The sequence below is a fragment of the Herpailurus yagouaroundi genome, unplaced genomic scaffold, assembly GCF_014898765.1.
Source record: "Herpailurus yagouaroundi ecotype Mexico unplaced genomic scaffold, PumYag 28, whole genome shotgun sequence".
In the NCBI taxonomy this organism is placed as follows: Eukaryota; Metazoa; Chordata; class Mammalia; order Carnivora; family Felidae; genus Herpailurus; species Herpailurus yagouaroundi.
In genome coordinates, this window is record NW_024412376.1 from 168,874,545 (window position 1) to 168,895,736 (window position 21,192).

Here is a 21,192-nt window from a genome sequence, read left to right on the forward strand (position 1 = left end):
TTATGGCAAGAGCCCAAATGTCCATCAACTGATGAATGGATAAAGAAGATGTGGTTTATATATACACTGGAATATTACTTGGTGATGAAAATGAACGAAATCTTGCCATTTGCAACAACGTGGATGGAACTGGAGGGTATTATACTAAGTGAAATAATTCAGTCAGTGAAAGACAGATATCATATGTTTTCATTCATATGTAGAATTTGAGAAACTTAACAGAAGACCATTGGAAAAGGGAACGGAAAAGTAAGTTATAACAGAGAGGGAGGCAAACCATAAAAGACTCCTGAATACAGAGAACAAACTGAGGGTTGATGGTGGGGGTAGAGGGGTGGGCAGGAGGGGAAAACGGGTGACGGCATCGAGGAGGGCACTTGGGATGAGCACTGGGTGTTGTATGTAAGCGATGAATCACGGGAATCTACTCCCGAAGCCAAGAGCACACTGTATATGCTGTATGTTAGCTAACGTGACAATAAATTATAATAGATACACAGATAGAAAAGACAAAAAAAAGACAAAAAATATGATTGGCAAATATTTTCCCCCACTCTGTGGCCTCTTAATTTTCTCACTGGTATAGGATGCTGTATTAAAAGCTGGGTAGGAATGGCTATAGGGCTTGATCAAATGCTCTTAACAGCATCTCTGTGATTGTTTTCTTTTTTAAATTGGCAATGCAGTAAATGACACATTTTCTGCACAGATTTTCCTCAATGTTGCACTTTTTCTTTTCCTTTAATACATGACTGGAGCGTACCTTCTTTTATATAATATGGGCACATGCACGGAAGAACGCCCGGCACCAAATTTTCCCACCTGTGGAGTGATGTGTGGAGAATGGACTTTAATGTTTTTATATTTAAGATGGTTTATAGTAAGCAGATATTACTGTGGCAATTAAAAAGAAAAAAGAAAGAGAAGGAAAAACTAAGACGCTGGACGTTTTAACATGTCTACTTGGCTGTTTGGCCTTTCCTTCCTAAGTGGAGGGAGCCCCCTGCGGGACAGTCTGCAGCACCTCTCTCGCTGGGACGGGAAGGGGTACGAGGCACCGGCAGGGGGCGGGCGGGGCGGCCATGGAGGCAGAGCGCCACCTACCTGCTCATCGCTCCTGTGGTAGTCGTTGTCCTCCTCCTGCTTCTCCTCCGCGGCCTCTTTGTTCGAACTGTCCTCTGCTTTGGTTTCACCTTTCAGCAAAAACAGAAGACACTATATTATGAAATCCAGAATGTTAAACCATTCCTTTTTTAACTGTACGGTATACTCAAAATGCTATAAAAATTCACTCAAATAAGACAGTTGCACCTTTAAGAGCATATGCAACTGGGGAGAGCTGGTCTCCAAAGCACCTGCTAAAACTCCATATTCTGTTAAGTGCAGGGGCCCCAGGAAGCTGAAGTCAGCTGTGCATGGGTCTGTGAGTGTGTGAACAAGGGCACAGCAGGGTGACAGGGACAGGGGAAGGGGCAGAGAAGCCCCCCACACCCAATACTATTCAATGCTTAACACACCAACTACCCACGAGTAATGCAGGACTCCCACAATATGTATTGTTCCAACACTACTTTTAAAATGAAGACTCCGTTGTATGTAAGAAGTTGGGACAAGACCCCTGGCTTCCCAAACAGCCCCCAACTGCCTTCCTTCCGTCTCTGCAGGGCTCCACCTTTCCCAGGGGTCCCAGCCAGGATTTCTCCTTTCTTCTAAGATTATGGGAAACACACAGAGTGGTCTAGAAGCTTCTCAGGAATCCCTGTGCTCACTAGAAAAGTACCATGGCATCACAGATTTGAATAATTTGTTATGGCACGTCGATTTAAAAATACCACTAATTTTTCAGTGAATCCAAATGTCATTTTGCCATTCTACAACAGGACAGTTGAGGGGAAGTCTCAGGAGGCCCGCCTGCACTGCACCCCACCTCCAGGTACTTTCGGGGCCCCCATGCTTCCCTCACTTCGCCTACACAGGACCCCTCTGTCCACAAGCCGTTTCTCAGCTCTGCCCCGCATTCCCATCGGCACCAGGAGTGCCAGAGGCCGCTGGAGGGAGGCACAGGGCCACCTGAGAAAGGGGCTCATAATAAAGGCCGGCCTTGGCAGCAGGTGTGCAGAAGCCCACTCACCGTTCCGATGGGGATCTAGGTGCTGTTTCGCAGAACAGGTCTCCCCCTTGATGTCTCCAGGCACTTCCATGCCTAACTTGTGGTAGAATTCCCTCTGTTTTCTCATTTCCGCTATTAAAAATGAACATGTACTCTTTAATCTTAAGGAGGCAATGAATTACGTTAAAATGCTGTTCACAAACACCACATGAAGAAAACGACAGATCGGGATTGGGAGGTTTCGACGGCTGCCACTAATGAGAAGAAATCTGGACCGAATCCTCGGGATCTTGGAGCGGCTGCCACCCCGCCCCGTCGATGCATAGACTCCCGGCTGCAGGACGGGGCAGCTGTGTGAAGAGATGCCCCCCCCCCGCCCCCATCCCCCCCCTACCCCCAAGACCCAAGACTGCTGTTTTCAACATGTGGCGTCTGGTCAACATTCTGGGACTCCCCAGGGGCACAGCAAACACGACCCGCTGACCTCTAGGCTGCTCAGTAGGAGACTCGGGCCTTCTAGCACCTCACGCCTACGGCCACAGCTTAGAAACCAGCAGTGCCCCTGATTCGCACTGTGCTTTCACAGCTAGATGGCCACCCAGGTGTGCCCGGCGGTGTGTCAACGCTGCCCCCTGGTGTCCGTGGCCAGCCATCACAGCTCGCCGCATCCGGAGGAGGAAGCCAGAGGAAGGTTCCTTGGGGAACAGAGGCCATCCACCACAGGGCCCTGTGATCTCCTCCTCAGAAGCAATGCCAGTCAGCATTCTTGCTCCCCACAGTCAGCACTCCAGTCACTGCTGGCTACGCCGGAGGAGGCTCCCCAAACGGAGCGGGGGCCGGGCCGGACAATGAGAGGGCAGGAGCGTAGGACACAAGGCAGCTACGGATGGGCTTTTAGCAACAAGTGACTCTGAAGCGAACACCCGGGGAATGAAGTAAGTAGTCACTGCTCAGGGCCGCACAGCAGCAGCAAAGAAAATTCACACCCAAGTTGCTCCAACTAATAACCTACAAATCACTCTATGAAAAACATTTCTGTGGAGCTCACTTGGTAACTGTTGCACTTTTTACCTGCACGTCTGTCTTCCATATGCCATGAGCTCAACGGAGCCAGGAATACATCTTGGTCACATCTTGGACCCACACAGACGCTTGGCGTGCCCAGTCATGTGGGAGCGCATCGATGCAGGGGGTGGGGCTCTGGCGGAAAGAGGGTGGCCCTCAGAACTGAAGGGACAGCACTGCCGGACTAGAGAGGGATGGGCTGCTGGAACCAAATACGGCAAGTGCCAAACCAAAAGGCTGGTCTGGAAAATTTGGATTAGCTTGAAAAGAAATCAAACAATCCTGTAAGAGCTGGCTCAGGAATAAAGGCGTGAGATGGTGTGGGGCTGTTCCCAAGGTTCTCCAAGAAGGGTGACGGAGCCCTGCTGGTCAGTGTGAGAGAGAATTCTCTCCTCACCTGTAGAAATGGGGCAGCTCCCATTACCTTGCTTTAATTCCCATTTAAACATTTTTCACCTGTCAGAATGAAAAAAGATTGAAAATAACAATATTCTCTGCCAGGAATATGCCAGCATAGAAATGTTAACTGGGATGATTTTCAGCAAGGTAACTTGCTATTTAAGGGGCTCCTGGTGGCTCAGTCAGTTGAGCATCAGGACTCTTGCTTTCTGCTCTGGTCATGACCCCAGGGTCATGGGATCGAGCCCCGGTTCGGGCCCTGTGCCGACAGCACAGAGCCTGCTTGGGATTCTCTCCCTCTCCCTGTCTCTCTGCCCCGCCCCTGCTGGCGCACACCCTCTCTCCAAATAAATAAACCTTAAAAAAATGATACAGATCATATTTATTGATGTGGAGCCAGCACCATGACATGCTGTCATGCAAAGGACAGGTTATGTGATGTCATAGGTAAAAATTCCAAGTCGTAATCCTGGTGTGACTACCATGCTGTGAGAATCCAGGGGAGCGATAATGCAATGTGGCCCTGGGCACAAGCCAGCGTCCCTTCCTGACGCTCTCGGCACCTCCTCAATGATGAAGGGCACCTACGGGGCCCCATGGCCGACCTCACACTCAGGTGTGGAAGGTGGACTGCATTCCCACCCCGGCCCCACCCACGTCCACGTCCACGCTCGCCATTCGGACTCAACGTCACAGTCAGAGCTCAGGCTGACAAACGTCTTTAGAGGAGGGGATGTGTGAGCTTAGCAGCAAAACTGTGAAACGAGGCAGGCACTTGTATAACAGGAAGAAGGCGCACTTTTATTGAAATATACACACGTCCACGAGCATAGTAAGTCACTGAGTACATTCTTGCTCCTTATCACTTTGAATAAATGGTCACCTGTCAGATTTGGAAAAACAAAAGTTCTCACTTTACCTTCACTGCTGCTCCTTCCTGTGGGTCAGAGTTTCCAACCTATACTTCCTCTGAAGAACTTCGTGGAACTGTTCTTGCAAAGCTGGTCTAGAGACAACAAACTCCCTTCATCTCTGTTTGACTGAGTCTTTACTTCTCCACGTCTGGGGAGTAATTCCTCAGGGTGCAGAATTCTTGGTGGATGCCTTCCTCTCTCAACACTAAACATTTCACCCTCTACTCTCCTTGCAGGCACAGTTTTGGAGGAGAAGTCAGGTGAATTCTGATCTTTGTTCCTCTGTACTCTGGCTTGTTTTTGTTTCTCTGTAGCTTGAAAAGAGCATGCATAGGTGTTGTGCGTTTGGTATTTACCCTGTCTGGTGTTCTCGGAGCTTCCTGGATCCGTGGTTGGGTGTCTGACATTAATTTGGGGAAAATCTCATCATTCTCATTTCACTGCTGTTCCTTCTCACTCTTCTCTTCTGCTTCTCCTGTTCCCATTACACACACAACACACCTCTGGGGCCACCCCATGTCCTCAGAGATTTTGGCTTTGTTTTAGTGTGTGCTCTTTCATTTTCAGCCTCCGAGTCTCTGCTGACAGGTCCTCAACCTCGAGATTCTTCCACATACAAGTCCTGTTACTAGGAGGCCCACCTGAGGCTTTCCTCATTTCTGCTCCAGCATCTTTTGCTCCTTCTCAGCATTTCTCTCTCTCTGCTTCCACCATCCACCTGTTCTGGCACGCAGTCCGCTTTACCAGTTAGAGCCCTTAGCACATGTATCACAGTTGTTATTTTTTATTTTAAGATTCATTTCGGAGAGACAGACACACACAGAGTGCGAGCAGGGGAGGGTTAGAGAGCGAGAGACACAGGACCCGAAGCAGGCTCCGGGCTCCGAGCTGTCAGCACAGAGCCCGACACGGGGCTTGACCTCACAAACTGAACCATGAGATCATGACCTGAGCTGAAGCTGCCCAGGCACCCCTATCCCGGTTGTTTTAAATTCCAGTCTGACGACACCAGCATCCCTGCCATGTCTGGTTCTGATGCTTCCTCTGTCTCTAGAAACTGTGTTTTTGTCTTTTAGTGTGCCCTGTTGATTTTTTTCTTGTGAGCCAGATGTGATGTGCCAGGGAAGAGAGCTGGTGTGCCCAGGCCAGCGGTGATGTGGGGCAGGGTGGGCGGGGGAAGGGCTCCGTGGGTGGCGCCTCCTAACTGACCGTCACCAGAGCTTCCCAGCTGTGTTCTCTCCCTCGGTGGGGAGGGGTGAGCGGAGCTGACCGGCTCCCCTTGCTCAGGTTGGCTCTGGTTAACTAGTGTCCCCGGGGGCAGGCCTTGTTAGAAATATTTCAGAATGGCTCCTTTTCTACCCCCTGCTGGAAGCATGAGAGATTTCTCTCTGATATTTGCTGAGAGACCTCAGCCGAGCTCCTGGAGGTGACGTTCACGATACCGTGAGGCCCTGGCCGTGATTACATCTCCTACAGGTTTTCCAGACTTGTCCACACGGGGCCTCCAGCAGCTCCACAACCACAGCTCAGGTTTTCAGCCCTGAGCTGGTTCCTGCAGAGGCTTCTGCTCCGGGAAGCCGTGTCCCCAAATCCACTGTCAGTCTCTCTACTCTTGACGCAGAACTTTGCCCTGTGTCCCTCCCTCTTTATGATCCAAGAAAGCTGGCTGGCTTCTCGGGCTGTTCAGCTTTTTATTTGTTAGACCAAAGTGGAGACTTCCGAGTTCCTTATATGAGGAAGTAGAAACCAGAAGTCACGAAATTCAAAAAACAGTAATTATAACTGAGTACAATTTTTGTAATATAGGCTACTGACAAGAAGAATGGGCTCCTTTTAGGGGGAATAATATTTAATTGGTGTTAAAAGTTAGTGTTCCTTATCATCAAAACTGACTACACGTGTTCATCTCGATGATATTTCACACATTTCATTTTTGGAAGTGTCTTTTCATACGGAAATGCTGACCTCAGTCCACGAGCACGTGACTTTGTGTGGCTCGTGCGTCAGCGTGGGGGCGCTCAGGGAGCTCCGTCAGACTCTCCTCCCGGTGCTGGCCTTTGTGGCGCCAACCACAAGCCAGCGCACCTGGCAGAGGGCGGACGAAAGCTCCTCCGTGGCACAGTTAATGGACTCCGAAATATGGAAACTGCCTTCGCATGTGTGTTGAGCTCCTGGGCCTGGAGCCAGAGCTCAGATCAGCCTGCGACAAACCTGAATGGGATCAGAGATCTCGCTCCCCCTCTTCTGAAAGCAGGATGTCTGAAGTCACGTAGCACGGACAGCACTCACTGCTGTTGAGTGACTTCACTCGCAACAGAGGTTTGCATACAAGTAGTCCTGTTGTGCCTTATGATGTTGGGCTGGATTCATCCCAACATAATGTTGGGAAACATTATCAAATCTTTAGCAAAAGCTAATTTCCATAGTCATTCCAGGTTAAAGGAACTTCTTTCCATTCCAAAAAACTTCAATTTGTCCTTAGCTCAAAATGACAACAACACACACACACACTCACCACTACTAAGCCACTATTAAAGTGCCGTCTGGGGGAGAAAGTCAGGGTGTTTAGGCTCCGCTCCTGACAAATTCATCTCCCTGGCGACAGTGACATCTGAAAGAGTGAAGGAAGCCTGCCGCGGACTCCGCTGGTTCGGTGACCTAGGAAAGACTCGTCGTCCACAGAGTACCTGCTCTGATGCAGAATACGATGCCCTCTGAATACCTCACACTCTTGCCAGCTCGGTTAGTCTGTCCGAGTTAGCATCTTCCTGACCCCCAGACGCTTCTAGTGCTGCTGGACGGAACACGTCTTGGCAGACCCCACTTCAGGCTGCACTGAATTAGTATTTTCTGGACCCCCCGGACGACACTCTTGCCCGCAGCTGCTCTCTGCAGACTGTTCAGAGATGTTATCTCTTCAGTCACTTCGGACTCACCAAATGAACAACTGAGCAGACTGGCGACACCAAGGCCAAGGAAAACCACTCAAAACCGCCTGCCCCGTTTTCTCGTGGACCCCTGATGTTGCCTCCCAGAGGCTCCCTCCCCAAAACAAGCCCGTCTTCTCTGGACGCACCGGCACAGCGGCTACAATCAAACGAGATCTGATTAACTTACGTTACGAAGCGACTTTCCTCGTTTGGCTTAACAAAGGAGTCAGTCAGAAACCTACTTCGATTGTAGCCTGATATCCACATTTTATTTCCGCGATGAGGTATTCCGTTTGATATTTTCAGTTCTTTCCAAACGTCGCTTTCCTGTGCGTTGGGAGCGCCGTGTACTCGTCTGGCGATGCCTGCACACGCTCTGCCCCTCCAGCTCGGCACGGCCGCGCCTCATGGCGCAGTCGGCTCACGAGCACAAAACCGTCCACGCTTCACTGTGGCTTAAAAGGGCAACATCTGAAGTCCATACCTCCCTTCTTCCTGTTTCGACATGACGGGTACGAACTGGCAACAAGGAGAGTCGCACCAGTGGCGCACATGGCTCCTGAAACACCGTCGAGTTAGCACTGCGTTTCTGAGCTCTGCAGCGCGAGGAGCGGCCACAGTGCACATCCCGTCGGCCGCCGGTTGCTGCTCTGCGTTGTGACGTGAACACAAACGGTACAGGAGCGAGCGAGCTGTGATTTTCACATCACAAGTATTACTGACTTTTTTCTAACCATTTAAAAGTATAAAAAGCATTCCTGGCTCACAAGCCATGGAAAGATGGGCAGCAAGCCCGATCTGGCCTGCAGTTTGCCAACCCTGTTCCAGCCAGGGCGAAAAGGCAAGAGAAAGAAATAATGCAGAAGCCTTGGCCTAGTGATTGCACTTCCAGAATAAAGCCAAATACATCCACCCACATCCGCACAAAATTACGCGAAAGGTGTCACCGCACCCCCTCTTCTGTTAAAGCCAAGGACAAGAACGTCCTGAGTGTCCCTCAGGAGGCATACGGGAGTGAGCAAACCCCATGCAGCCACCCTCACGACAGGGCCCAGCCCGGCGTCCCGGCCATGCCGGCAGAAGAAGCCAGCTGGGCAGTGTGAGGCAAAGAAGGGAGGGGGTGGCTCAACATAAAAAAATAATTTGATAAATTTTATAAAATGTTGCCTTTTTGGGGCGCCTGCGGGGGGGCTCAGTCAGTTGAGCGTCTGACTCTTGATCTTGGTTCAGGCCATGATCTCATGGTTGGTGGAATCGAGCCCCGTGTCGGGCTGGGTGCCGACAGTGTGGAGCCTGCTTGGGGTTCTCTCCCTCCCCCTGTCTCTCTCTGTCCCTCCCCTGCTCGCGTGCATGCATGCTCTTTCTCTCAAAGTAAATAAAAACTTAAAATGCTGCCTCTAAAAGACAGGTTTTTAAAAACTATTGAAAAAGGAAACAGACCACTGAACAATGAACTCTCTGGCAAAAAGGCCTTGTCTACAAGGGAACAGAGAAACAGAGTTGGTGCCGGGCCAGCAGCGGGGAGCGAACCCTGGGGAGCGGCCACTCGGGAGGCCTGGACGGCGGCACGGGCAGGCGTCCTGCTGCCCCCGGCCCTTGTCAGCTGAAGCTCGTCTGCCAGGAAGGGGCCTCTGTCTGAGAAACCGGGTTTGCGACTGTTGGCACAAGCAGACAGACTGTGTGGAGGAAGCCCTCCCGCCGGGAAGGGTTTCCTTCTACTTAGGGGCAGCAAGCGACCGAGAGCCTGAGCAAGAGAGAAGCTGAGTGCCTGCTGGAAGAGAAATCCTGCCCGAGGGGCAAGAGGGGGCACGTCCCACATGCGGGGTCATCACACACCCGCACCACGTTCTTCACAAACCCTCCATTACAACTCTGTCACCGGGCGACCCCTACACTAGGGCACCTGGACTCCGTGGGGAGATGGCCGGCACTGCCTGGGGCAGGAAGTCAACAGGAGGAGCCTGGGACCTGCCCGGTCACCCCAGACTCCCAGGGCAGTATCGGGAGCTGCCAACAGGGGAGGGGGAGAATGGGGGGGCGCGAGCTTCAGAAAGGACAAGGACCACGAAGCACTGTGAACACACGTGTACGTTTACACGGCCCTGACTGTGGCCGGAGAGGTCAGAACTAAGGCAGCGTGCCGTGCGCAAAGGAAAGACAGGCTCCGATCTGCCGGTCGGTACAAAACGGGCCTCAGGAACCCCTCGGTCCACCTGGCACGCGGGCCGGGCTGGGCGCCAGGACAGGCACGGGTCGGCCACTTCTAACGAATCGTGGACTGATGCTCTGCCGGGGCAGGGCGGCTGGGGTGACACGGGAGCCAGGCCGACTGCACCCGTCCAGGCAGAATAACCCCCGGGGGTGGGCTTCCCAAAAACACGAGCCAGAATCCTGTCGGGCCTGCAGACGCCAGCAGTTCACAGGAATGGGGCCTCCTCAGCAAGTCCAGACTTGGTGACAGGAGGGGCTGAGAGGGGGCAGAGCAGTCGGCCTGGGGGCTGACCTGACCTGGACCCTGATTAAAATAAACGACAACAAGGAAACTCAAAACATGTGGTGTTCACGAGGCAGCTAGAAATGCTGACGCTGAGCAGGTACTTGATCCTAAGGGATTACTATTACTTCCTTAGGTTTACAAAGTGTTGTGGTTACTCGTGTTACAAAGAGGGTATCTTCTGGGACAGGAAGATGGCTGGAAGCAGAGGATGAAACGGGGCTCTGCGTGAGCTGCAGGGGCTGGGCAATAAACACATGGGGTTCTACATGTGGTTCTGCCTGCTCTTATGTTTAAAACACCCTGTGATCATTTTTCAAGGTACTGGCATTTTATTTTGACGCATTCTTTGCCTTTTCTGAGGACTCAAAAACTTTTAGGTATCAAAAGATTGTTTCTGTCCGCATTATACGGGAAACTTGAATTCTTCTTGTATGAGTGAATTGGTGAATGGCACAAAAAAGACCTTAACAGTATTATTCTTTAAGTTCTGTACGAGGGGAGCCTGGGTAGCTCGGTCGGTTAAGCCTCCGACTTCGGCTCAGGTCGTCATCTCACGGTTCGTGAGTTCGAGCCCTGCGTCGGGCTCTGTGCTGACAGCTCGGAGCCTGGAGCCTGCTTCGGATTCTGTGTCTCCCTCTCTTTCTGCCCCTCCCCCACTCACGCTCTGTCTCTGTCACTCTCTCTCTCTCTCTCAAGGATAAATAAACCGGGGGCGGGGGGGGGGGGAACAGTTCTATAGGAAAAGCCAGGTGTAATATCTATCTCTTGATCTAAGGTAGTAAGCTGTATTTTAAATTTTAACCCTCTTCCGAAACATTACAATGAGAAAACACAGCCCTTGCAAGTGAATCCCTAACATATCTTATCTTTAAAAGAAAGTGTACCTGAGCTGTATCAGCCAGCACCACCACGCCCGTCCACCATCAGACCCTGAGTGGGATTCTGAGGCCAGTGTCTCCCTCCCCTCCCCCATCACCAGCCCCACAAAGAGGGGGAGCAACAGTCTCTGCGTTCGGAATTGCAGAAAAGGTTGAAAAAGAACAGCCATTTCCACTTTGAGGGTATTCGCACTGCATAATGTTTCTTCTTCATTCTCAGTGAGACTTGGCTTTAAATACAGTCAAACTTTATCCACACACTTGTTACCGGCTTCACGTCCGTGTGCGTGACTGAGGAGGCTGCCCCCGTGCCCTGCTGTGCCCCCACTGCCCCAACAAGGCAGCACGCTCGGCAAGACAGAGACAGTGGGAGAAGCCAGCAACACGGCGCTCACGAGTTCAGAGCAGGGACAAGCGAGATGGTGCTGTTCCCAAAGAGGGGACGGGGCCGGGACCCCCAGGAGCAAAGTGCTCAGAGGCTGAGCCTCAGACTCAGGGGTCCAGGTGGACGTTCTGACACTTACCTTCCTGAAGGCCTGGAACCAGTTTGTAAACAATGTCCTGCATGGTTCTGTCATGACTGGCAAAGAGAACATAACAGGGGAGGTTAGCTAGAAACGCCACTTCCACAATCCGTGCGCATTTTCCATTAACGGTATCAGACTCCACAATCGCGAATTTGAAATTTTGCTTGAGTTTTGCTTCTAGTTTGCACTTAAAAAAATGTTTGTGCTAGCAAAAGTTATAAACAACCTGAATCAATGTATCATTTAATTCAGGTTCTAGAGGTTTCAAGGAATGGCAGCACAGACAAGACCCTCTAGATGATGAGTGCCCTCTGCCTGCTGAATGTGGTCCGGACACCCAGAGATGCAGCCTCCAGGGGCCACACAGGCCCCCACCCCCACCTCTTCCACGGGTGCCTCCTGGGCCTCCACTAGAAAGGAAACTTTTCTTTCATGTTCTGAATAATGTAGAGGAAAGGCCCTAAGATCAGGCCCTCCCTGTGGTCTTTAAGATCTACCTATAAAGGTTTTCTGAAAAGGCTATATAAGCACACTATTTCAAATATAGTTTCTACTCCAGTTTGCTATTTTTAAACATAACTTATTAATATGTTTAAGTAACTTTTCAAATCAACGTTAATTTCCAAACATCATGCGTTAAAATGAAAACCTGTAAGTACCCAGACAAGGAGCATGTAAATAACGGACAAACGATGGGGTTCCACAAAACTTCTAGACATTTAGCTGTCAGGGCTAGTCCAGGGCTGGGCACACAGCAGCCACTCAATGGGCTCACGGTTAGGCCACAAACGGCGGGTGACCAGGGCCTGCAGAGACCCTCATTCGCCATTTCCAGGAAGAACTTTTAAGTTCTAATAGACATCAGTCTGACATCTCAGCCTGTGTTGTGGCAGACCAAAGCAGGGTTTCTCAAATTTCCGACCACGATGCACACGTGCCCACAGCGAAGATTATGGACCACAGCCGGCCCGCAGCACGCAGGACACCCCCACGGCTTTGTGGAAAGCTCCCCCCACTGCACGAGGAGAGGATGGTGGAGAGATCCCCGCCACAGAGCTTGACTCTGGGTCCTCCGAATGACCGTGCCAGGCCCTGCCTGCCTGGCCACAGACCCATAGGGCCGAGGGGAGGGGTTGGGGGGGCTCTCCTTGGAAAGGGTGCTGGCAGGCAGGACAGAACAGCACAGCGCACTTCTCTTGGTGTCAGCCACATCCAGGCTCTTGGAGGGGCAGCCCCTTGAAAGAGGCTTTCGTGTTTACACTCTAGGCCACAGGCCACACACCCTCTCCCAGCCCTTCGCTTGTGCCGAGGTCTCTACTGGGCCCACGTGACAAGAGCCCTTGGCTTTAAGATGAGGCCTGAAGTGTGGAGCTGCCTCAGGGATCCAACAGGCACCAGGAGCTCAGGCCCAGCACCCGCCTGCGGCCAGCACCACTCGGCATCACCCCACCTCGTAAGGCCTAAGTCACTGCCCGGGGCCCCGCACGGTGCCACCAGGCCCCGCTGCCCTGCCCTAACTGCCCTCTCCCCACACTGCCCCAGCCCCAAGCTGAGAGCCCTTCCCTTGGGGCAGCTGCACAGTGGGGGGTAGCGAATCCGAGCAGGAGGCTGGGCCAGGTGTGGCTGGAGAAGCTGCGTCAGGAACAAGGCTCTGAGCCAAGTGCAGAGTTGGCATCGGGAGGGGAGAAGAAAACCACCCTGGGCCAGTGTAGCTTTAGGCAGAGCACAGGGAGCAAACAGCAAGGGACAGGACTGCCAGGAAAGAGCCACCCCGGAGCCCAGGGCCCACAGCAGGCCTTGGGGCCGCGCATCTTTGCCAGCTCTGCACCTCTGTCTCGCTGGCCCTGGCCCTCTGGACTCAGGCCTGCACACCTGGCCAGCTCTCTTCCCATCGGCCCCCTCCTGTGTGTTAGCAGGCTAGGCTCTGCCTGGGACACTGGGGTCTCAGACTGCTAAAGGGCTTCAGCTCTCCAGACAGCCCTGCCTGCTGTCTCCCCAGAGCACGGGGTGGGGTGGGGGCAGGGTCTCCACAGCTTCCCACGAGCACGAAGCCCCCACCACCACCTGCCTTCTACAGTTCATGTCAGGAAAGCAACCCCGCGCTCCGCAAGACTATGCCCCCAACGCAGGTAACGTGCACACACTGCCAACAATTAGTACCCAGAGCATATAAAGCATTTCTTCAAAGCAAACAAGTAAAATAAAGAGCCCAAGAGAAAAATGAGATGTGAAGAGACATCTCCCGGCAGCCCGAGTGGCCAGGTGACATCTGAGAAAGGACCGTGCTCACTGGTAATCAGGGCGACAGGCCAAGATACCCTACGGAGCCACCACGTGGCCAGAACGCAGTCCACAGGCACCCACAGGACACATCAAGACGGTGCACGGCACAGCAGCCCAGCAGCCCAGCAGCCCAGCAGCGCACAGGAAGGCACGGGAGCTCCACAGCCCAGCAGCCTGCGGAGGGCCGACAGGGGGGGACACCTGCACGGGAATGCCCAGAGCAGCACGGAGGGCCCACAGAGGACACCCTGATGTCCACCTGCACAGACCTCCCCACTAACAGAGACCAGTCTGGAGAACAGGCTGGGTCAAGGGCAAAGGCCACGAAAACACAGCTGGTTCCCCATGTAGCGAGCCGGACCACAGGAGACTAAGCTATGTTGTGTGGGGACAGCGGCCAGGGTGGGGCGGGGGCTTCTGGGCCTGGTGATTTCTACTTCTCCATCTGGGAGTGGTTTCTTGCTGTGCCGCTATAAGCCATTCATGTGTTTTTAAACGCCTTGTGCGCACACGACATACTTCACGACTTGGGAAGTGGAGAGACACACGTCCCACTCTTCCTTCAAAACATATATTCAGCCCTACCTCTGCTGCTCCCATGTGGTGCAGGCAGCGCTTGGCTTCCTTTAGAGCGCCCCCCGCCCCCCCCCCCCCCCCCCCCCCCCCCCCCCCCGCCAAATCTGAAGTCATTTAAAACTCTGCATAAAAGCCATAAGCCAGCACTTCCTGCCCATCATGGCCTGACCCCCAAGTCTGGTCGTGCTAACTCCCTGGCGCCTCCCTCACAAATGGTGCTGATTCCAAGGGGGTCCAACCCCCCCCCCAAACCAAAGGAGGTGACTCCTTGCAGCACCAGCTGCAGGGAGCAAGACGCAGGCCACACACAGGGGGCAGCCACCCGGGACCTAGGACCACTTGTCCCATGACAGGAAGGTGGACCAGGGGCTGCTATCCACTTCAGAGTAAACTTCAGCCAATTTATTGCAAGACTAGTGAAATACAGGTGTGTCCTGAGGTTCCTCAAAATACTCAATTTGAGCAAATATTCCTGGAAACTTGTGGGAACAGCTCCAGCGCTCACTGGCCTGACTTGGCTGGATCGGCTGCCGTACGTGTCCCGTGCTGGGCGGGTCCCTGACACACCGGGAGATGCCGGAAGCTGTGGCTTTGGGACCGGGACCTGGGCACACTTACCCAATGTACTGCAGCGGGTGGCTCTGGTGGATCACGATCCTACACGTGGGGCAGGTGTTGTTCTCCTCCAAATACTTGACCAGGCAGCTCCGACAGACTGCAAAAGCACACTTGTGTCAGAAAGTAACCAGGGAGGGAGATGCCAGCACCCCCTCGGGCTCGGCACACACGGGGGCTGAGGCGCAGGACACCTTGCACGTGGCTGCTGTGATGGAGCAGCCACCTCTCAGGTCTCAGCAACGACGGAGAAGCCCCAGGCGCTCAGTCAGCGGCCTCACTCGGCAGATTTGAGGTGCAGGGATAAGAGGGGCGAAGAACCTAAGTGAATAGGTGTTCAGAGGCCAAGAGCTGAGAAATCATCAGAAAGTACTTGTCTCCTCCAAATATCTTCACCATAGGGGCCAATAATTACAATTTTCATGTGTGTAAAAAAAGATCACAAGATTTTCTTTGTACACCAAAATTCAAGGCAATTCAATGAAAATAATAATCCAAAAACTATAGTTACCTTTAAAATGAAAGTTCTACCTAAGGGGTCAAATATTTTATTTTCTGAAGTGGAAAACACACAGTCAAAAGTCATCTGCATTACACGCATCGGCTGTATTGCAAGGACCCTATCTACACGGCGTGCCTACCACAGCCAGCGGAGACACTCCGGCCTGACTCCTCAACCACCCCAGCGGTGACTATGCTTCGGGGTAAACAGCAGCATCTCCTGCTGAGCTGGGGCATTAAAACCGCAAGCTCAGCACAGCTAAGAGTCTTCTAAACATCAGAACACAGGCTTATTAGTCGTGAGGAGCCGAACCACATTCTTGTGTTTAAAACGTTTAAGGAATTCATTTGGAAAAATTTTAAAAGTAAGCATTTCTGTCCACTAGAAATGAATATTCTGTCATAACAGTTACTGGTTTTGCTGTTATATAGAAATAATTAAATTTTTCCTGTACTTAGCTTTCCTAAATGGTATCTCTACTGAAATTACCCACAATGTTTTTAATTTGAAGTAATTTTTCGGATTTATTTTTAAGATCTTTATTCCTGCTTCTGTGTTTTGCTTTGTGCTTGAGCTAAAAGCTTTTGGTGGAGGAAGGAAGGAAGGAAGGAAGGAAGGAAGGAAGGAAGGAAGGAAAAATAAGAAACCACAAGTATTAAGAAAGCATAAGGCTGGAAGTTGTCAAAGGCCACGTTCTAGAACATTCCGCCATACACATATGCAGACAGTCCACACACACCTCCCACAGGTGTCAAAGGGATGTTCTAGATCATTCCACCATACACATATGCAGATAGTTCACACACACACCCCCCCCCCACAGCTGGCAAAGGCCATGTTCTAGAATATTCTCCACGTACACGTATGCAGACACTCGGTCACCGTGGTCGCGTCGATGAGATATCCACTGCACAGGCGGCAGGTGATGTGGGCATTTATGTCCCAGAGTTTAATCTTTCTGGTCAACATCTTTGGCTTCTAGAAGAGAAAACCAGTATCAATATCTGAAATACTCCCATGTGTTGTCAAAGGTTCAGGCTAAATGTAAATCAAGTTACGGCACATCCTTCCAGGAGGGCACAGCATCATGTGGACAGAGGCTGCCACCTGCCACGGCAGGTCCAAGCCACAAAGGCTCTGTGGGCCGACTTCCGTCTGGAGAAGGAACTGCCAAAAGTCCTCTCACAGAGGACTGGGACTGTCCCGCCCAACACCTGATGGGCAGCACTCTGCAAACGTTACTATTCCCTTAACCACCTGTGGCACTGTCCCTCTCGGCTCCCCTGACCCCTCCTGCTCAGGACTGAGCTGAGGCCAGCTGGTGAGGCGGCAGGCAAGTGAAGGAGGATCGTGAAGGTGCAGGGAGACAGGCTGGGAGAATAGGCGGGCTGTGCTGAGTCTGGGGCAGGAGGCTGAGGGGTCACTCCTAGAGCTTCTGGCTCTTCTGTAAACCTAGGGGATGAATGACCCCAACGGGCACCAGCAAGGGCAGCACCGGCCAAACCTGAAGGAGAAGCAAAGTCCTTCGATGAGACCTTGATACAAACAGTCACACCACGTGATTCTGACATCAGAAGGGTCAGGAAAGTCAATGTCCAGTCCCGACAAGGCCCAGGGAAGCAGGCAGTAAGAGGGGCCCAGATGTGCCCAGATGGAACAGGAGCCATCCCATTCTAGACATTTATCGTAATAACTGGACAAGTTCAACAGATGTTTGCCGCAGGGGCACCTGGGTGGCTCAGTCGGTTAAGCATCTGACTGTGGCTCAGGTCATGATCTCACAGTTCATGAGTTTGAGTCCCACGTCGGGCTCTGTGCTGACGGCTGGGAGCCTGGAGCCTGCTTCAGATTCTGTGTCTCCCTCTCTCTCTGCCCCTCCCCTGCTTGCACTCTGTCTCTCTCTGTCTCTCAAAAATGAGTAAACGTTAAAAGAAGAAAAAGGAAAAAAAAAAAAGATGTTCGCTGCAATTGTTTCAAATGGCAAATCACAGAAAACTGCCACCGAGGACTGGCTCGGAAAGTGATTTCATTTAGCCGGCATGAGCTCCAGACCCTCCCCCACTTCCCTCTGCCCTGTCCAGGGAAAGCCCAACCAGCCCTCCAGGACCCCTCCCTGGGGTTCAGGAGCCTCTTGGCTCAGGAAAGCCCAGGCCGAGAAGCAGGGGGGCACACAGAAGCCCCCACCTTGGGCCGCCTGCTGATCCCTGTCACTATCACACAGAACATCAGCACTGCATACAACATGGCATCGTCAAAGTCCAATCATCTGTGCACCAAAGTGCCGACATGTTGTCTCTATCTCGGGGCCCCTTCCTGCTCTGCTCCAGCTTTCTCCGTCTCCCTGGCTAGACCACAGGCTCCGTGAGGTTGGGTTCTGTCACCGCATCTCTGGAGCTGTGTCAGGAGGTGTAACTACTGTCCTACTACATGTCCTACTCCAAAATCTGCGTGTCACCTCACAAGGCAAAAAGTCCTTGAGCTGGGAGATGGTCCCAGATGACCTCACAGACCCCCTGTCATCACAGGGCCCTTAAAAAGGAGATGGGAGGGTCCGAGTCAGAGAGACTGGGAGTGGTAGGCTGCTGGCCATGAACCAAGGGTGGGGTGCCTGGAAGAGACAAAGATCCATTTTCCCCTGAAGCCAGGAGGAGCCAGCCCCGCGGGCACCTTCACTATAGCCCAGTTGAGACCCTTTTGGACCCCTGACATTTAGAACCGTCAGGTGACACATCTGTGCTGCTGTAGCCACTGAGCCTGTGGCCCTTCATTGCAGCAGCAGCAGCAGGAAACCCACACAAAACGCTGCTCCAGAAAATACTTACAGAATGGATGTCTTCCCGGTAAGATGACTAACAGAAACAGATGCTCCGAAACATCAGAGTCAAAGGCATCACTGAGGGTGGCTGGCCGCACCCAGCAGCCATCACGCACACGGCTCCCAGGCCGCCAGCGAGGACATTCACTGCTCAATGCCATTTAAGGAAAATGAAAAAGAAAGCAAACCACTTGGAGGACTTCAGACCCACTTCCATTCGCGTGAAGTCCGAGGGCAAATGCCCGCCACGCCCGCCACCGTGCAGTGCGGCATGGGGGCCCGGCCAGGGCTTTTGGCTGGAAGAGGCGGTGAGGGACCCGGAGGGAGCAAGGATCTGGAGGCACACTGTCACCCGTCCTGAGACCCAGCGGCACCCCCAAACTATCAGAGCAAACGAATGCAATCAGCAAGACCGCCCCACTAACGTCGCTGATGGAACGCGGCGGGTCTCTCGACCACAGTACCGCTTTGGGCTTTCCACGGAGAGTGAGGTGGAAGCTGACACTCCTGGGCGTTCGCCCACATCTCTCCTCCCTGCACATCAGGCTGCAGCAGACACACGGTCTCCACTGGAGATGACCCTTCCTAACTCCCTGCAGCGAGGTGTGTCTGTGGGTCAGGGTTCACGGACGTGACTAGGAATCTAGTAAAGCCTGTCCTCAGCGAGTGTGTGCACTGAGGCCAGCCAGGTGACTGACCTGGGAACCCAGCACCACCGTGTGGAGCCAGGAAAAAGGAAAAAAAAAAAAAAAAAAGACAGATAGAGAACAACCCGAGAGAAGGGAAATCCAGGAATCATCCCCAGCAAAGCAGAGCAGGAAACGGGGCCCTGCCGACATGAAGGACTCTGACGTGAGGTCCCGCGCTGGCCCCAGGGAGTGCTGCCCTCATGTCCACAGCCCTCTATAGGAGCTGTTTCCAAGCCAGCCACTGAGGATGTGACCACACGCAAATATTCCCGTCAGACAGGAATGTGCTCATCGACAAAGTGTCTTCCCAACCCCCAGGTAACTGAACCACGAAACGAAAGCCACAACAGTGCTCGCTTCAGTAGCACACACGCTGAAATCAGAACGACGTGGAGAAGACTGGCGTGGCCCTGCATGAGGGTGACAAGCAGATTCATAAGGACAAAACAGAGGCCACGGTCACGCTGGCACTGACAGGGCCTTTGGCCCCTTTGAGGGACCAGGGTCAGTGTGAGCTCATGCTTATGAGCAGGTGGGTAAAGAGATAAAGACGTGTGGGTGCATGTGGCTGTGGACTCCACACCCACTCCCCAGCTCTATCCACTGAGAGGGCCTGGGAGTAAGCGCTCCTTGGCAGCCTAGGTCCCAGCTTACAGCACTATCCACCATGACGAACCAGGGTGCGTGAGTAGGTGACTGACCCAAGGCTGGGCCCGGAAGGTAACAGAACTGGAGCAGGGGTCCTGGCCCCAGCTCAAAGGGGCCCCACTAGACACCCCGGGGCAACTAGAACTTCAAGATAAGCAGTAACTATCGTTAGGTGAACAGAATGAATCAGATTATAATCGACAGAATAACCCAGAAGCTCACGAGTCCACAGGGAGACAGATGAGTAAGAAAGGAACACGTGTCTTTCCAGAAGGTGAGCTGATCGTGTGGAGTAGGAGTCACCACCACCACCTTAGTAATTGCGGTGACAATTTATTCGGGAGTCACCAGTGGAGGCTTTGTTGAGGAAGAGAAGATTCAGTCTCAAAGACCCCCTACCACTTTTCAGGCAGAGTGAGAGCAGGGCCTCAGTGTGGAGACACTGCGTAGACGTCACTTACTGAGTGACCAGGTGACAGCAGGTGGGCACCAGATGGGTGGCAGGAGAGCCTTCAAGCTGCGAAAGACACAGCATCCCTCGGAGACTCCCGCTACAAGAGTCTCACCACCAGGGAACCCCGGATGAGCCCCGAGGGAGGGAGGTGACCGGGGACAAGGGAAGGTGGAGGGGTGGGCCACCCAAGCGCAGCGCCTGGCTGAGGGGACGGCCCTGACAGCCTGGAAGAGGAACCCTCTGCCTGCTGACCACCGCATTCGGAGACGAGAGCGGACTTGAGAGACCCCTGCCGCCGAGTGCCTGCTCGGCCCACGCTGGGCCCCATGGCCAGCCACCGTCCTGCCCCCAGGCCCACAAGGAGTTGCACTCAGGAGGGAAATGTCCACTGTCACCGTCCCTGCACCTCCCATGCTCGGCGGCCCCTGCTCAGCACCGGACACTGGACACCAGGTGGGGGTGCAAATAGCAAAAGGGGTGCAAAGCTTTCAGTCCCGCACCCTCCACAAGCTGCACCCGCCGGCAAACCCTGAGACGCCTCGCCTGGCCCGTCTCCGACCTCCTTGCAGGAGGGACAGTAGGGGATGTCGGCAGCGAATGTGAGCACATGGCCCTGTCTCAACGGTGGGCTTCTCACGGCTGTGGACTCCTCCCCACCCGACACCAGTGGCTGTGGGAACGGAGGGTTGGGGACCCTGGGGACACCGTGCCTCACCTCCTCTAGACGTCTTCGGCCCCCTCCTCCTGCCCTCGCATTGGGCGCTCAGGCCGCTGCTCTGACACTGGGGCACCTCGCCAGCGGCCGTACTCTGCCCTGCGGGTCTTCGCTTCTGTGCCTCCCCTCCGTCCCTTGCTCTCTGTCCATCTTCTGGCACAGAAACGCACGTGTTATTTCACGTCTTTTATGTCTGATGCACACAGTCCTGCCATTAAGTTCTTTCTAGAATTTTTAGGTGAGTCCCACGTAGCAAACAACACGACAGAGTCAAGCAGAAGTGTTAATGAAGAGAAAACTTGAATATATGTAAAGTAGCTGTGCCCTAATCTCCTCCAGAGCTGTCAGAGATTACGTGTGAAAGGAGTCAGAAGGAACTGACTTCTTCTATGGCTACCATAATCTCACAAAGTACAATCCAAGGTACATTTAAGCAGTTCGCGTGCACTGAAAGAAAATTCAAACCGCACTCACCTGTACACGGCAGCCCGGAGCCCTCTGCTACATCTTGAAGCCTGTGGAGACACACAACACAGGAGCGTCATCCCACACGTGCTGACCACACAGAGCCCATG

General features: G+C 53.0%; 1 protein-coding gene across 4 annotated transcripts in view; it reads right to left on the reverse strand.

The window, feature by feature from the left end:
* The window catches only part of PCGF3 (polycomb group ring finger 3), a 56,320-nt gene that overhangs the window by 19,601 nt on the left and 15,527 nt on the right, over nt 1-21,192 (reverse strand). For 3 of the 4 annotated variants that reach the window (XM_040490069.1, XM_040490087.1, XM_040490092.1), the window contains exons 2-8: nt 21,092-21,132; nt 20,618-20,770; nt 16,157-16,274; nt 14,798-14,894; nt 11,318-11,373; nt 2,132-2,242; nt 1,105-1,193 (exon numbers count right to left, since the gene is read on the reverse strand). In XM_040490069.1, coding sequence (XP_040346003.1) covers nt 1,105-1,193; nt 2,132-2,242; nt 11,318-11,373; nt 14,798-14,894; nt 16,157-16,265 — 462 coding nt within the window. In that variant the 5' untranslated portion in view covers nt 16,266-16,274; nt 20,618-20,770; nt 21,092-21,132. The remainder of the gene's footprint in view (nt 1-1,104; nt 1,194-2,131; nt 2,243-11,317; nt 11,374-14,797; nt 14,895-16,156; nt 16,275-20,617; nt 20,771-21,091; nt 21,133-21,192) is intronic. The other variant, XM_040490078.1, reaches the window with a different exon arrangement.